Genomic DNA, 16,637 nt, shown 5'->3' with positions numbered 1-16,637 from the left:
GTCAAAGCTTGTGTGTCCAAATTAAACACTTCAGTACTTCTGCACATATCATGCATCTGTCACTTGATTACATGGCAAATATTAACATATGAATATTAATATACACAATTTATTAAGTCACCATAATGTGTTTGTAGGTTTATCTGCCTGACAGTCAAACACTGAGATGCTTTCACAAGATTGATCTGTTAGTTTAAGCAGCCCATCATGTCAACTTCTGACTCAACCAATCATGTGAGCCTTGGGCGGGGCTATATCTTTGTGGCTGACCAATGACAATTGGGGGGGAAGTGTTTAAGAAACCTGTTTATTTCTGCAATTATGTTGCACTAGTGGTGCAGAAATGGCACATGTTTTTTGAGAAACAGTTTTGTAAAATAGGGCTGGAAAAAATAAATCAGTGCATCGATTCTGGTAACACTTTACAATACGTGTGCACAAATATGCATTAATTCATGTTTAATTAATGCACAGATAATCATGAGTTAATGTATAATTAATGAAGAACTAAATTTATTAATGATTACTACATCAGCAACTAATGAACATTCTATATGATTCATAGACTAAGTAATCAATAAATTGTTATTAGTTAAATGTGTCATAATGTATTCATTCCCTAATAACCCTTTTTAATAACTAATAGTGTAAATGAATGTATTAATCACCAAAATGGGTTCCAGTCATGTATTTCAACTTGCAGTTGTCTGCTTTAATTAATCATTAACTGTAACTATATTACTTAACAATTAGTTAATAGTCCCGTGCCTCAATAAGTAAAGTCATAACATAATGATAACTTTGCAAATCATTAGCTAATTAAAGCAGACAACCAGGAAGTTGAAGTACATAGCTTTGACCACTGCGGTAACTAACACATGAATTTACACTATTAGTTAATAAAATAAGTTATTAGGGAATTAATACATTATGGCACATTTAACTAATAACAATTTATTGATTACTTCACCTATGAATCATACAAAGTGTTCATTAGTTGCTGATGTAGTAATCATTAATAAATTGTTTAGTTCTTCATTAATTATACATTAACTCGTGATTATCTGTGCATTATTTAAACATGAATTATTGCATATTTGTGCACACGTATTGCAAAGAATTCTGCATTGATTCTGAGATTTTCCAAATACATGATGATTTTCTCTCGAATAGATTCTGAGCTTAGTTTTTAACAGCAGATGGAACTGCATGCTTTAAAAATAGATGTACCTTACAATTCCAATTCTTTACACACACTTGAACCTAAAATTATCATTCATAAATTTTAAAAGTTTGGAGTGAATTATAAGAGATTTTGATGTGTGGTTAAAAACTAGATTTGTGCGCCATCTGCTGCTGTTAAAAACTAAGCTCAGAATCGATTCATGAATCACGATGCACCAATCTATCATCACAGCCCTAGTGTAAAATAAAGAACTCAAGTAAAACCAGCCCTGCTGAAAAAAACGGCTAAAACCAGCCTATGCTGGTTGGCTGGTCTTAGCTGGTTTTAGATGGTCTCTCAGCCTGGCCAGGCTGGTTTTGGCTGCTGGTTACCAAGCCTGACCAGCAAAACCCCTCTAAAACCAGCCTGCTGACCAGCTATAACCAGCTAAAACCAGCCAAGTGGCAGCTTGCATAAACTGTTTGACTGTTGACTACTCTTATGAGATAGTCATGTAGTTGTTACTTTAAGACCAGTTATAACTTAAAGTCATTTGCTTAAAAAAATAGATTTGAATCTGAAAAGTAAGACTAATTACCACCTGACTAACTGCTAGCTGGACAGACCATGGTCCATTTGCATAAAAGGTTTAGACTAGTCTTAAAAGTCCAAGTCATTTTGGTTACATGGAAACGTTGATTAGTCTAAGTTGAATCCAGAAAGTAAGACGGATTACCCCTTGCGAACTACTAGTTGGTCAAACTCGTTCTTAAGACACTGGTTTAACATAGAGGCTAAGCTTATGCAACTGTTCCCAGAAGTTGATACTCTCAGATCCATGGGCATCAGAAGCAAAATAAATGTGGGTCCTCCCCAGAAAAAAATTGACTGTAGTATGTGCCATTTTCGGGAGTCTGATGGCTTGAAAAAGACACAAGGTGCAAACAGGTCGCCTTTTTGGCAGGGGCTATTTGCATTACCTCTGTCCACAATGTCACAACATGACAACAGATGGCTGTTTAATAACATTTTCAGTGGCATACATGATCGTATGGGGGAATATCATTTTGGATGCAAGAGACCCGAGTTCGCGTCTGCCTTTTGGCAAAATCATTTGTTTCCCTTTTCACATCTTATATTATATCAGAAAGGCGTTTGTTTTCGATAAAAATAAAAATGAATAAAATAAACGAAAAGTTGAAAAAGTATCTGGTAGGGTTAGGTGTATCTGAGCAGCAGGTATGCTGTTTTTTTTTATTTTTTACTTTAACTTTTACTTTAACTCACAGAATGAGTTTAATTTATATGGAGTCTGAATGACCCAAGTGGAATGGATTTAAGGAAGCGTGTAATTTAAGGCTGTAGATAAATGCAGTTTAAATGATGAGACCATTCATCATACAATGGATTTGACGGCGCTCTGAAAAGTGCACAGACATATTTGCTGGATTAGAGATATCTATTAAAAATACGTGGGTCTAATATCATTGGTCTTCAAATGTAGGTGGGTCCTGTCCCACCCACGTACAATGGTTCTGACGCACATGCTCAGATCTCTCCTGAACTCATCCTATATTGTCCTGGATTGCATTGACCCCTACGGCTGACCCCTGGTCCCCTCGACTGGCTCCTGATGATTGACCTCTCTGGGCCAGGTAGTCGCGGTAGTTGCGCGTCAGCAGCGTGTAAAGCAGCGGGTTGACGCAGCTGTTTCCGTAAGTTAAGCAGGTGACAAAGAAGTTGACGTAGGTGTGAGCGGCGGCCGACAGCGAGCGGAGCGACTCGGACGAGAAGAGCTTCGCCATCTGCCAACCCCAGAACGGCAGGAAACACGCCCAGTACGCCACCACGATGCAGAAGATCATTCCCACCACTTTGTGCTTCAGTTGGCGCCTGCGAACGGACAACGAGGATCCACGCGTCAGATTGGCCTGGGCGGCCCAGTAATGCCGGGCGAGACCCGCGTACAGTCCCACCATCAGCAAACCGGGAAGGAGCATGCTGGTGAAGAAGAGCGCGGTCAGATACGCCTTGAAGGCCTCGGGCGTCCACGTTGGGAAGCAGATGCGCTTGACGAGGCCCACCGTACTGGGACGTCCCTCGCGGAGACGGATCATCACCATCATGGGGAGCGTCAACACAATCGCTGCCGCCCAGATTCCCAACGCCATCAGCCAGTGTCCGCGGACGGTCGAGCGACGGGCTCTGAAAGGTGCGGCGACGGCGCGGTAGCGCTCCAGACTCATGGCCACCAGCACAAACACGCTGGCATGCATGGTGAGGAGATCCAGACTCAGCAACAACCTGCAGCCCAGTTCTCCAAAGAACCAGTCGTGGGCGAAGTAGGTGCAGACCACGAACGGGATGGTGCCGAGATAGAGCAGATCAGCGGTCGCCAGGTTTAGGATGAAGACGTACATGGAGCCAGTGCGCCGTAATGTGGCTGATCGCATGATGGCGAGGGTGTACAGGTTTCCAGTCACGCCCAAAATGCACATGGTGATGAGGGTGGCGCCCAGGAGCGGAGTGACCCAAACTACTCCAGCGCTTCCGGCTGTGGTGCTGCCATTGGGCGAGTTACTCATCGTAAGAGGATCCGGGAGAAATATATCAATTCAAATGTTTCCTGTAAGGCTGAAGCTTCTTTATTGGAATCAATAGTTCCAAGAAGAACATTAAACATCCACTGAATCTTTCTATTGCACCAAAGGCTTTTTGTAGCGGAAAAAGTTCTTCACGTGAAGAAAAAAGTGGTTCTTTTAAGAACTGATCACTTCTGATCTTATGTGACCCAAACTACTCCAGCACTTCCACTCTTCATTGGCTTTGATGGTTCCAAGAAGAACAATTAACATCCTCTGAATCTTTCTTTTGCACCAAATACTATTTATAATGAAAAAGTTATCAAATGTTCTTCAAATGAAAAAAAAAAATGTAGTTATTTTAAGAACTGATCACTGAAAGCTTCCCAAAACACTTCAGCACTTCCACTCTTCATTGGCTTTGATGGTTCCAGGAAGAACATTTAACGTCCATGGAACGTTTCCGTTGCACAAAAGGTTCTTTATAGTGGAAAAAGGTTATTAAATGTTCTTCATATGAAAAAAAGTGGCTCTTTTAAGAACCAATCACTGAAAGCTTCCCAAAATCATTCTTTTGTGATCTGAACTACTTCAGCGCTTCCACTCTTTATATGATTTGATGGTTTAAAAAAAACATTTAACATCCATGGAACTTTTTCATTGCACAAAAGGTTCTTTATAGTGGAAAAAGGATACTTCGGATTATTAAAATGTCCTTCATTTAAAGAAAATTAAGAAGTGTTCATTGAAAAGTTCCCAAAATGGTTCTTTTATGGCATGGCTGTGAACACCACCTCTTGGATCCTTCAGTTCCAGAAATGTCTGTACAGCTCAAAACAGACAGAGAAGTTTCTTCAAACAGCAAAGCAGCAGATTGACAAGTCCATCTGTAACAAGTCCTAAACATACCCATGATCCAACTCCGTGCAGGATTGTAAAATAAACCTCCGTTCATGAGCATAAAGATGTTCCTCTGACGTTCTCCGCTGTGTCCATCGACTCTTTGGGAAATGCTTTTGGTTGGGTTGAGACTGTGTGCGTCTTGATTTCTGTTGTCTGCAGTTTTCTCTTCTCTCTTTCTGTCAGGTAGGTGTGATCTGACGTTCAGCGTTTGAGTCGCTCTGGTGCCGTTTCACACCCTCCGATCATGAGCAGCACTCAATAATCTTCCATTCACACTCACGTACAAACACACAACACACACACCTGCACTAATATCTTTCAGCTCATGTGAACAATTAAAAATAGACCTCAAACACAAGATTATTAAATCAGTACTTTATTAAAAAGCTGTGCTAAACCCTGAGGGGTCATGCTATTACAGGAAAAGACTGTTCTGTCATCATTTAGTCACCCACATGTTGCTTCAGACATCATCTTTTCAAGTGCATCTCATTTGTGGCCAAGTATGATTGAATGGTCATGTGATTGCATTTCAGTCTGTTCGTCACACCAATCATCATATGACAGAAAGCCTCAAACATACAGTGACTTGCGAAAGTCTGGGTTTTTTAATGCTTTGTTGCAACCTTATGCTGAAATGCTTTCATTTTTTGCAACATGACAAAATGTGATTAAATAAAATTACTTTCGCAAGGCACTTGGATGGATAGTTTTGTGACACTCATAAGGCTTTTTGGTCTTTTCTGAGACTAAATGTGCTCACTATAAGTACGGAAAAGAACAGCGTGAACATTCTGCTAAACATCTCCTTTTCTGACACATAAAAGAAAGAGAGTTACAAAGGTCTGAACAACATTATGATGAATACATGATGACAGGATGGTCATTTTAATATGTGAATAAACGGAGGCTCGGAACTAGAGAATTGACTTTCACTTTAAAATGAGTTGAAATTTGTTTTAAGGTGAAGAGTCGGTTGAATAAATAACTCAATCTCACCACTAGATGGAGCCATTAATCCTTAAAAAAATAGATTTAAAAAAGAAGGCATGCAAATATAATATTATGGGGACAAAATACTCTTGAGTTTCATGAACTAAAGATACAGAGTCATAGTACCGTATACAAACAAATACTTAGTGTAAAACAACTTAAAAACACAAACATCCAAGGCACATGCTGTGAAAGCCAAAGCGGGTCAGCTGCAGAGGTCACAGGTGAAAGGTCAAAGGTCACACGGAGGGTTCAGTGGTCCATCAGTGTTTGTGTTTGAAGTAGGCCTCCACTGAAAAACACAGCAGCAGCGCTCATGTTGTGTTGTTCACAGTAGTGTGTGTGTCTTTGTGCAGTATTATAACTTTGTTACAGTACTTAAGTATTTTTGGGGAGTATCTGTACTTTACGTTTTTATTTTACAGCCTACTTTTACTCCACTACATTTCCTAATTAAGATGTATACTTTACTCTGATACATTTCCCGAAGCATTTTCGTTACTTACTACAAAATAGTCAGAAGTCAGGATCTCAGTCAGAATTGCGAGATGTAAACTCGCAACTGTGAGAGAAATTTTACAAAACTGTATGAAAAAAATCTCAAAGAAAGTATTGTGTTCTATCTAGAAAGTGCTTGCCCACAAAAATACTGCCTTTCCCTCATAAAAAATTTGCATTTGCATTGAAATTTAGTTTTCTTTCTTTCACAGTTTTTGTAAGCAAACACAAAGTTTATAAACTGACTTTTTTCTCGCAAACGTGAGTTTGTATCTCAGAATTCTGACTTCTTTTCAGGAAATTCTGGCTTTTTTTCCTAGAATTGCGTGATAAAAAAACTCAATTCTGACTTTTTTACTCCGAATTGGGTGATATAAACTTGCAATTGCAAGAAATAAAGTCAGAACTGCGAGATATAAACTCAGAATTCTGACTCTTTTTCTCAGAAATTGATGATATAAAACAATTGTGAGAAATAATTTTCTTTAATAATACAAGTTTGTATCTCGCAATTCTGTTTTCTCACAATTGCGAGTTTGTATCTCACAAATCTGACTTTTTTCCTCTCAAATGCAAGTTTGTATCTCACAATTCTGACTTCTTTTCAGGAAATTCTGACTTTTTTTCTCAGAATTGGGTGATATAAACTTGCAATTGCAAGAAATAAAGTCAGAACTGCGAGATATAAACTCAAAATTCTGACCTTTTTTTTCTGAGTAATTGATGATATAAGTTTCAATTGTGTTTTTATTCTGTTTTCTCGCAATTGCAAGTTTGTATCTCACAAATCTGACTTTTTCCTCACAAATGCGAGTTTGTATCTCGCAATTCTGACTGTTTTCCTCTGAATTGGGTGATATAAACTCACAATTGTGAGAAATAAAGTCATAATTGCAATATAAACATAATTCGGGCGTTTTTTTTTCTCTCAGAAATGATATAAACTCGCAATTGCCTTTACTTTCAATACTTAAGTACATTCAAGATTAAAAAAAAAAAATTGTACTTAAGTACAATAAACATCACATACTTAAAGACTTTTACTCAATTAATATTCTAAATGGTGACTGCAACTTCTACCAAAGTCATTTTCTGGTATGATATCTGTACTTTTACTTATGTATGGCTTTCAGGTACTTTATACACCACTGTATTTGTGTGTGTGTGTTACCTGTGTACTCCTGTGGGCTCATGGGAATGTTGATGACTGCATTAAAATGGCTCATCCATTCCTTCTGGTCCGTATCTGTTTCACAGGTGAACAGGAAGCTGCGTTCGGGCGTTTCTATAGTAATGGCGTACTGCCACGTCCCGGTGTAGTGGGTTCCCGCGGGCAGTCCGATCGTAACGCGGTATCCGTGATCTCGGTGCCCCAGGAACACCTCGCCTTTAGCAAACGCATCCTGCCAGACAGAACGAAACTCGGTTTATGACACCATCGCTTTCAGATTTGACAAGTTCTCTTTCCTCTTTCAATATGAAGCTGTATTTGAACTGTTGAACTGTTGCATCACTCCTACAAACGCTGTCTTCGATAGACATTAGATTAGTATTTTCTCTCATAACTTTACACTGTGGTACAGTTCTAGATGTCTGCTAAAAGTATATTTACTGTAAAAGACTGTTTTAGCAAACAGAGCAGTTATTTCTTGTAGTGTTGGACATCATGACATAAATATGCTTTATTCTAAAGTGTTAATGCAGTTTCTTCATTTAATGTTAATTCTTTTATATAAGAGTAATTGAGTAAAAACTTTTTTTTGCAAGGGTCTATTTACACTAACTCTTTACGCTTCCTTAGAATTTTTGTCTTGTTTCCAGTCAAATATCTTACAGCTCTTAAATCAAGAAGGATTTTCTAGACAAGTAAAATGGTCTTGTTTTCAGAAAAAAAAAGTTTTTGCTCAAAACAAGCAAAATAATCTGCCAATGGAGTAAGCAAAATAATCTTGTTTTCTGTTTAAAATAAGATTTTTTAATTTTTTTGCTTAACCCATCAGAAGATTATTTTGCTTGTTCTAAGCAAAAACTCGCTTAATTTTGACTTGTTTTTTTCAGATAGTTTGGCTGGAAACAAAACAAAAAATCTAAGTAAAAAAAGCATTTTTTGCAGTGTAGACATGATCGACCCAAGTTCGAATCCACCTTTTGCTGAACTTTTTTTCTCCCTTTTAATTCTTATCACACCAGAAAGCCATTTATTACTTTTTATTTAAGGAAATTATCAGTAAGTTGAAAATAACATTTTAGGGTAGGTGTAGGGATGACTTTAATGTCCTAATAAGGTGGCATCCATTTAATTAAAAAAAAAAAAAAAAATAAATAAAAAAAAAAACACTCAATGCATTACTATAGCATATTGCTGAGTTGCAGATAATTGCTACTATTTGCAGTAAATTGTATAAATAGCAAAAAATCCTGCTATTTTAACATTGTGTAAATACAATCTATAGCTGTTTGCACTGTAAATAGCATATCGCTAAAAAAAAATCTGCCATTTTCACTTAGTATGAAGAGATGGCTATTTGCACTTAATGTAAATAGCATCCATGGCTAAAAAAAAGTTTTCACTTAGTGTAAATAGCCTCTTTTGCCTTTTTATTCAATCATTAGCGAGATTTTAGGCTTAAATGCATGTGAAAGTAAAAGGAAAAGTGTGTATTTAATGTTTTTGACAAGTACAAATATTGCAAACAGTGTCTTAATTATTATTGCCATAAAAAACTATTTGCACATTAAACATTTTAAAATGATTAAATTCTATATAATTTTCTGTATTGCATACTTGTTTTTAATCAATGATTTATTCATTTTGTTGTTTACTAAAAAAAAATTACTAAAATTTCCAGCCACATTCATCAATCTATTAAGTTACAAAATGTTTTTTTTTCTGCTCGCTGAAGTACTGTGCTTTATTTATTTATTTACTTAATCTATTTTTATTGTTTACTTATTTATTTTACTTTTCTATTTTTATTACTACTTACGGAAATATATTTATGTATTTATTTTAATCAGCTGATGTGTGTACACTATTTGCTGATCTCTCATTAGCTTGAAATACAGGAGCACAGCTGATCTCAGAACAGACGCTAACATCAAACATCAACACTTGATGACATTTCCCTCTCATCAAACCTGTTTTACCGTAACCAAACCTGGAAGTCACTCAACCAGAAAGTTTCATTACTGGGCTGCAGGAGAGACACGAGGAGACGAGAGGCGTTTTACCAGAGGATCTTTGAAGTACATGAGCCGTCTGTGATCCAGCGTGAACCAGCGCTTCTTAAAGCCTTCGGTTTGCTGCAGAAACACAAACCAGCTCAATGTGAATCAAACAGACAATCCTAGTCTGATATAATGATAATAAACATAATACTATTGTTTTTATTGGGTAAGATAAGCAGGACAAAGCTGGTCACACTGCAAAAATGCTTTTCTTACTTATTTTTTGTCTCGTTTCCCGCCAAAATATTGAAAAATTCTTAAATCAAGAAGGACTTTCTAGACGAGTAAAAATGATTGTCTTGTTTTCAGAAAAGAACAAGTCAAAATTGAGCATGTTTTTGCTTGAAAAAACAAAGCAAAATAATCTGCCAATGGGGTAAGAAAAATAATCTTGTTTTCTATTTGAAATAAGATTTTTTTTTTTTTTTTTGCTTACCGCATTGGCAGATTATTTGGCTTGTTCTAAGGAAAAACTCACTTCATTTTAACTTGTTTTTTTCTGAAAACAATAAAATAATTTTTACTTGTCTAAAAAAAATAATTTTAGGTAACACTTTATAATAACGTTCAGTTGTAAGTCTTTTATAAGTGATTAGTTAATGATGAAATAATCATTTACAAAACATTCACAAATGATAATTAAGTGATATACTAACAATTTGTGCATGTTTTGTTAATTAATTTACAAGTCATTTACACATTCATTTACAAGTAATTAGTTGAATTGATGAACTAATTATTTACAAAACATGACTGTGTTTATAAATTACGAATAAGTGATATGTTCATTTTATTGTAAGTACTATGCTAACAATTTGAAAAATGGCATATCATGAAATAATCAAACAGATCCTTAGTAAATGGTTAAAAATGACTAGTTAACCCCTTTACTGTCACCCCCCATTTTTTAAGTTTATCCAAACTTAAATTGTAATTCATGAACACTTTGGATCTAAGGTAGGTCTCTTTTTAAAGAAAACAATCAGCAGATTAGGGCGTTATAAAACATCTTTACCCTCACCAGTCAGCACTTACATTGTAGTATTCACACTACGAAGTATTCAAAAGCTGTTGATGAATAAATAATGAATAAATCATTTACAAATCTTTCTGCATCCCCTAATCTAAAGTGTAAACTACTCATCAGTTGTAAATGTTTTACAAACCGCCGGTTCCAGGTTTTGAGGGCATCAGGTGGGTATACACACTGGGTGAAAGACCTTTGAAAAATGAGTAAAACATTTACAACTGATGAATTGTTTACACTTTAGATTAGGGGATGCAGAAAGATTTGTAAATGATTTATTCATGATGCGATCTTCAGTGAAGGATAAACATTTAAATGATTGATATTTTAATTATTTTTAAGTGACAAATAATATATTAGCTAGTAACGTATTAACCACTTACTACGGATCTGTTTGATTATTTCAAGATATGCTATTTTTTTAAGATTTACTACAGATTTTTAAGAATTACTACAGATTTGTAAATTGTCAGCCTATTCCTTAATAATCATTTGTGAACGTATAATCATGTTTTGCAAATTATAAGTTCATCGTTACCTAATCACTTGTAAATAACTTGTAAATGAATTAGCAAAACATACACAAATTGTGAGCATATCACTTATTAAACATTTATGAATGTTTTGCAAATCATTATAACTAACCACTTATAAATGACTTACAACTGAACGTTATTATAAAGTGTTACCGAATTGGGAAATATTTTGGATGGAAACAAGACAAAAAAATCTAAGTAAGTAAAGCATTTGTTGCAGTGCATTTTCACAGATCTTCTGAGAAGTGTTGTTGTATTATCTCACCCGTGGGCCTGTTTTCTCCATGTATCCCTCTTTCAGAAAGCTGCGTGTCAGTTTGGGTTTGAGCTGAGCAGAAAGAGAAGCTGTGAGTTGCGTCACACGACCAGATTCACACACAGGAACCGAAACGAGCGCCGGCGTTTCAGGACTCACCTCAGCGTCCGTGGCTCCAGGGAACGCCACTTTCAGATAATGCAGCTGCGCCGCCCGGATGGAGTTAAACCACTCCACGATCTCCTGATGGACAGACAGAGAGATGTGTGTCAGAGTCTCACATAGGACAGTAAGTGTGTTTGTGTGTTTGTCTCTACGTCTCACCCTGCTGCTGTCGTGGTAGACGAAGATGTTTCGTGTGATGTTGTCTTTCAGGTAGGTGATCTGCAGGCCGTTGGGGTTTCCGATCTTGTCCGGCTGGAAGCAGGCGTTGATGGTGTCCACCTTTATAACGGCTTTGGGTTCTTTAGCCTGCAGAGACGCAGCAGATACGATCATAAACGCTGAGTTTGCCCAAGTTTTGTATTTCTATAATGTCAGCAGTATAAGTAAATGAGCAATGTGTATTATTTGCACCCCGTTTGTTTGTCAACAAAACCTTCTGTGAAAATGACAAAATGATGTTTGTCCACATTTTTGCTCCTCTGCTGATGGATAATGTTATCGAGTGTTATAAGGTTTTTTTTTCCATAGCCCTTTATCTCTGTTTTCTTTAGTAGTGTAGGATTGATAAAAACAAATAAAAATATAAATATGTATATATACTGTATGTACACACACATACACTGCCTGTCAAAAGTTTGGAATCAGTATGATTTATGATGTACTTTAAGTAAGTTTCTAATGTTCATCAAGGCTGCATTTATTTGATCAAAAATACGGAAAAAAAATGTGATTATTGTGAAATTATTATGATGTTATAAAACAACATTCTTCTATTTTAATATACATTAAAAATCTAATTTATTTCTGTGATTAAAGCTGATTTTTTCGGCATCATTACTCCAGTGTTCAGGATCCTTCAGAAATCATTCTAATATACTGATTTATTATCAGCGTTGGAAACAGTTGTGCTGCTTAATGTCTTTTTCAGGATTCTTTGATGAATAAAAGGTTAAAAAAGAACTGCATTTATTTAAAATTGAAAGGTTTTCTAATAATATACACTACTTTTCAAAGGTTTGGGGTCAGTACATTTTTATTCTCTTTTTTCGAAAGAAATTATTCCTTTTTTTAGCAAGGAAGTGTTACCATAAATATATCAAAACCCAAATTTTGATTAGTAATATGCATTGCTAAGAACTTTCTCATATTGTGACTCCATAATTCAGAAAAAAAACTTTATGATGTTGTATAAAATCAAGCAAATATTATAGAACTTCTACATTATTTAACTTCATTTGGGCAACTTTAAAGGCAGTTTTCTCGACATTTCTATTTTTTTGTATCTTATCCAAATATCAGCCTATATGTGACCCTGGACCACAAAACCAGTCATAAAGTTAAATTTGACAAAACTGAGATTTATACATCATATGAAAGCTCAATAAATAAGCTTTCTATTGATGTATGGTTTGTTAGGATAGGACAATATTTGGCTGAAATACATCTATTTGAAATCAGAAATCTGAGGATGCAAAAAAATCAAAAAGACTGAGAAAATCACCTTTAAAGTTGTCCAAATTAGGTTCTTAACAATGCAAATTACAAATCAAAAATTACATTTTGATATGTTTACAGAAGGAATTTTACAAAAAATCTTCATGGAACATGATCTTTACTTAATTTCTTAATGATTTTTGGCATAAAAGAAAAATCAAAAATTTTGACCCATGCAATGTATTTTTGGCTATTGCTACAAATAAACCCCAGCGACTTAAGACTGGTTTTGTGCTCCAGGGTCACATATTTGCTTATTTATTCAGCTTTCATATGATTCATAAATCTAATTTTTAAAAAGTTGACCCTTACACAACCTAATCATATTTTGATGAATAAAATCAAGGCCAATTCACAGAAGATAATACATTGTATCATAAAGATTTATGAAGTATTAAAGTATCCTATGTGTTAATAAAATTACAAACTAGACAAAAACAACACAATTAGTAAAATTTTAACTAAAAGTTAAGACTAGAAAATTTTCGGATTCAAAATGCTTTCAGAAACCATCGTAGTGCATCAGTGATAGTGAAATCCCATTGCCGAATGTGTACAGTGACACTCACGTCAAGTTTAGTGTAGTACTTTAGTGTGCCGTCTCTCTGCGACAAGACGAATCGTCTGTTGAAGAACTGTCCGTTGTCCCGCCCCCTCTTCATCAACATGCCGTCTCTGGTCTCTGTGATTGGTCAAGCGAGCATGTCAATCATCAGGCGGGAAACTGAAAGCGAGTACTATGAGATTCTCACACACGTACCGTCCTCATAGATCAGCTTTTTGCTGTTGTTCATGAATTCCTGCCTCTCATACTTCGCCCGAATCCACTGCTCCTTCAGAATCCTGAAACGCACACAAGTACATCAGGAGAAACTTGCTGGAGCACAGCTAAACTCATCCTGACTGCAGTGAGTTCAACAACACTAGTTTACCCTGAACTAGTCTAGCCTGGCATAAACCTGACTCGTGATAAAGTTCATTCTCCACAAGAGAATGTAAAGTGACCAGCCAGAGTTCATCATGGTTTCACATGAAATTTAATTAATGAATAAAATGTAATAATTAATTTATAATATTTATAAGATCACATACATAATGCATAGCATTAAGGCGAAACACTGCAGGTGAACAGGGTAAAACATTACCTAATAGTTATAGTCTTACTTACCCAGTTGATTGATTACTTTGATAATTGCAAACATTTTCAAGTTTACTAAAATGTTAGGTTTAAATATGCAAATGAAGCATTATTTAATCAAATATGCACCAATTTTCATACAATTCTACTACAAAAATCTAAACACTGGATGAAGACAGTTTCGAAATTCTTGTTTAATTTTATTTGACATTAGAGTCAAAAGTTTTTACAAAGGGGATTTTGGGTATCCCCAAAAGTCAGATGTCCATAAGTCAGAAAAAACAGTATATTTTTTTTTACCATTTTGGGGGAATAAAATGTATAAAATCAAGCAAATTATATATGAACAAATAAAAAACTTCAGAATATAGACAGGAATAAAAATGTAAGGTTTTGTGTGTAAGTGCTGCTGAAGTGGAGATTTATGGCTCAGTGTAGGAGAAAAAATTCATTTTGAGAAAAAGGTCATTAAAAATATGTGTTGTGATTGAAATTTATTGACAAAAATAGATAAAGTGTTAGATTTAAATATGCAAATGAGCGTCATTTAATGAGCTATGTGCTAATTTGCATACATTTCTGGTACAAAAATCTAAACACTGGATGAAGTCAGTTTTGAAATTCTGGTTTAATTTTTTTGACATATTAGAGTCAGTGGAGATTTTGGGTATCTCACATTGTAACTCCATAATTCAGAGAAAAAAAAAACAGACAGGAAACTATATTTTTTATCATTTTTTGGGGGAATAAAATGTATAAAATCAAGCAACTTACATATGAACAAATCCCTCTGTAAAAACCTTCAGAATATAGAAAGCAATAAAAATGTACAGTTTGGTGTTTGTAAGCGCTACTGAAGTGGAGATTTATGGCTCAGTGTAGGAGAAAAAAATCATTTTAAGAAAACATTCATTAAAAATAATGGGCTGTAATTGAAATCTATTGACACAAATAGATAAAGTGCTATAAAAGAAACACTTAACAGTGTCTTTTGGGTGTTTTCTTTCCACTAGTCTGAAAAAACACTTTGTGAAACACCAAAAAGCCCAAAATCTCAAACTTGACAGGTGCATGAAAAAACAGCGTTTTTGCCTGCAGTGTCTCCCCTTAATAAGAACTGCAAAAGTATATAAATAATACTAAAATAACACTGTCTTACAGATATCCATTTTACTTGCTACTAAGGGCCTCAAAGGCAGACTTGCATGATCTTCTGACTTTCTAAAACCATCCAATCAGCTAAATAAAGCCTCACTACAGCTTGATAAACTCAATTAAGTGGCCTAAAGTCGAAGTGACCCTGATCTCACCCTAAATATAACGCTTGTCAGAGCATTTCAAAGCCAGAGAGACCCCGAGGAGCCTGATATGACAGTGTGTGAGATGATATTTCCATACGCCGTCACGGTCTTCTAATGTGATGTGAGATGCGGCACGTTGCCATGGAAACTCACTGGCAGTCTCTATGCGTGGGTTTGTAGTAGTAAACAGGAAGTGCAGCCTCGTACACGGCGTTCATGGCGTCATTCCCACGTTCAGACAATAACTACAAACACAGACATCATCAAACACTCAGGCAGTTCTGATTTAAATGTGCAAAGAAATAGCTGAAACTGAAAACTCATGCAGTTTTAAGCACTGAATTGTTTCTGTGAAACCAAAAAAGATGCACCTCTTTTCTGTACAGCAATAGTTTCGCAGTGACCACGCAAGAAAGAAACAACACGAGCACCTTAAATATATCATAAAGCTTATGACTCATATGTGCCATTTTATTCAGAAGTCATATGATGATTTGTTTGAGGAACAAACGGAAAAGTAAGTTCAGCTCAGACACGGTCAACTATTTTAAAGTGGAAAGAGCTGCATGATTTTTTAAACCTAAACAATAATAAACACCTGAACTTCTGCATCCTCCCAGCGTGAGAGTCGGAGCGATTTGACTTTTCCGAGGTTGGGAATACTGCGATGGATCCCGGAGCAGCCCAGACAGATGAAGACTCCTAAAGAACAGGAGCCCCATTCTGGATCTGAGAGAGAAATAATGAATAAAACAGATATTAAAGCACATGAGGGTCAGCAATGCATTCAGTCTAGATCTTTTAGATTGACAACAAAACAGTGAGAATGTCATCGGCAGGTTTTCAATGATTTTTCATGAAGGAAATCCTGTAAACACATGTCTGCCCGATGTTTCTGAGATCCAGACAAACAGATCATCATGTTATTATGAGATTACAGAGCTGTTACTGACACAAAACTCAGACTCAGCACAAACATGACACTTACAGCGACAGAATAAGGAAGAGATACTGAAGACTGACTTACACCAGGATTACTGGAAAACAGACCCGCAAAAGCTGAAGAGCAAAATAACAGACACACCAGAAAGCAGAGAAACATCTTATTAAGATTCTCCTAAAACACCCTGAAGCTAAAGAAACAAACCGGATGAAAAACGTCTCTAGGTTACGTATGTAACCCTAGTTCCCTGAGAAGGGAACGAGACACCGCGTCCCCTAGGGGTCGCTATTGGGGAACGCTGCAGCGTGACTCGTGTCTGAAGAATGCATAGAAAAACTCCATGAAATGGCCGGCGACAGCGTATGACGTCACTGCGGCGCGCACGTCGCTGCTGGTGCGTCACTACCG

The 16,637-nt window shown here is 36.1% G+C and overlaps 2 protein-coding genes across 2 annotated transcripts; both read right to left on the bottom strand.

The window, feature by feature from the left end:
- Positions 1 to 2,725: 2,725 nt before the first annotated feature.
- On the bottom strand, positions 2,726 to 3,750 carry LOC141302180 (urotensin-2 receptor-like). Its single transcript, XM_073832368.1, has one exon. The coding sequence runs from the start codon at positions 3,748 to 3,750 to the stop codon at positions 2,731 to 2,733; it is 1,020 nt and encodes a 339-aa protein (XP_073688469.1). The 3' UTR covers positions 2,726 to 2,730.
- A 1,260-nt stretch (positions 3,751 to 5,010) lies between these two features.
- LOC141301512 (arf-GAP with dual PH domain-containing protein 1-like) lies at positions 5,011 to 16,401 on the bottom strand. Its single transcript, XM_073831706.1, has 10 exons — positions 15,885 to 16,401; positions 15,440 to 15,531; positions 13,608 to 13,690; positions 13,417 to 13,529; positions 11,513 to 11,659; positions 11,348 to 11,431; positions 11,198 to 11,260; positions 9,373 to 9,444; positions 7,313 to 7,544; positions 5,011 to 5,935 (listed from the first exon to the last, which is right to left on the bottom strand). The coding sequence occupies exons 2-10, from the start codon at positions 15,502 to 15,504 to the stop codon at positions 5,907 to 5,909; spliced, it is 888 nt and encodes a 295-aa protein (XP_073687807.1). The 5' UTR covers positions 15,505 to 15,531; positions 15,885 to 16,401; the 3' UTR covers positions 5,011 to 5,906.
- Positions 16,402 to 16,637: the final 236 nt, after the last annotated feature.

Source organism: Garra rufa, chromosome 25, assembly GCF_049309525.1.
Source record: "Garra rufa chromosome 25, GarRuf1.0, whole genome shotgun sequence".
Lineage (NCBI taxonomy): Eukaryota > Metazoa > Chordata > Actinopteri > Cypriniformes > Cyprinidae > Garra > Garra rufa.
This window is presented reverse-complemented; position numbering and strand designations above follow the sequence as displayed.

Coding starts and splice junctions, on each gene's coding strand:
- LOC141301512 (XM_073831706.1), bottom strand. CDS start 15,504: ATGAACGCCGTGTACGAGGCTGCACTTCCTGTTTACTACTACAAACCC. Junction 11,660..13,416: donor AGTACTACACTAAACTTGAC/GTGAGTGTCACT, acceptor GCGTCTCTGCAG/GCTAAAGAACCCAAAGCCGT. Junction 9,445..11,197: donor TGGAGAAAACAGGCCCACGG/GTGAGATAATAC, acceptor GTGTTTCTGCAG/CAAACCGAAGGCTTTAAGAA.
- LOC141302180 (XM_073832368.1), bottom strand. CDS start 3,750: ATGAGTAACTCGCCCAATGGCAGCACCACAGCCGGAAGCGCTGGAGTA.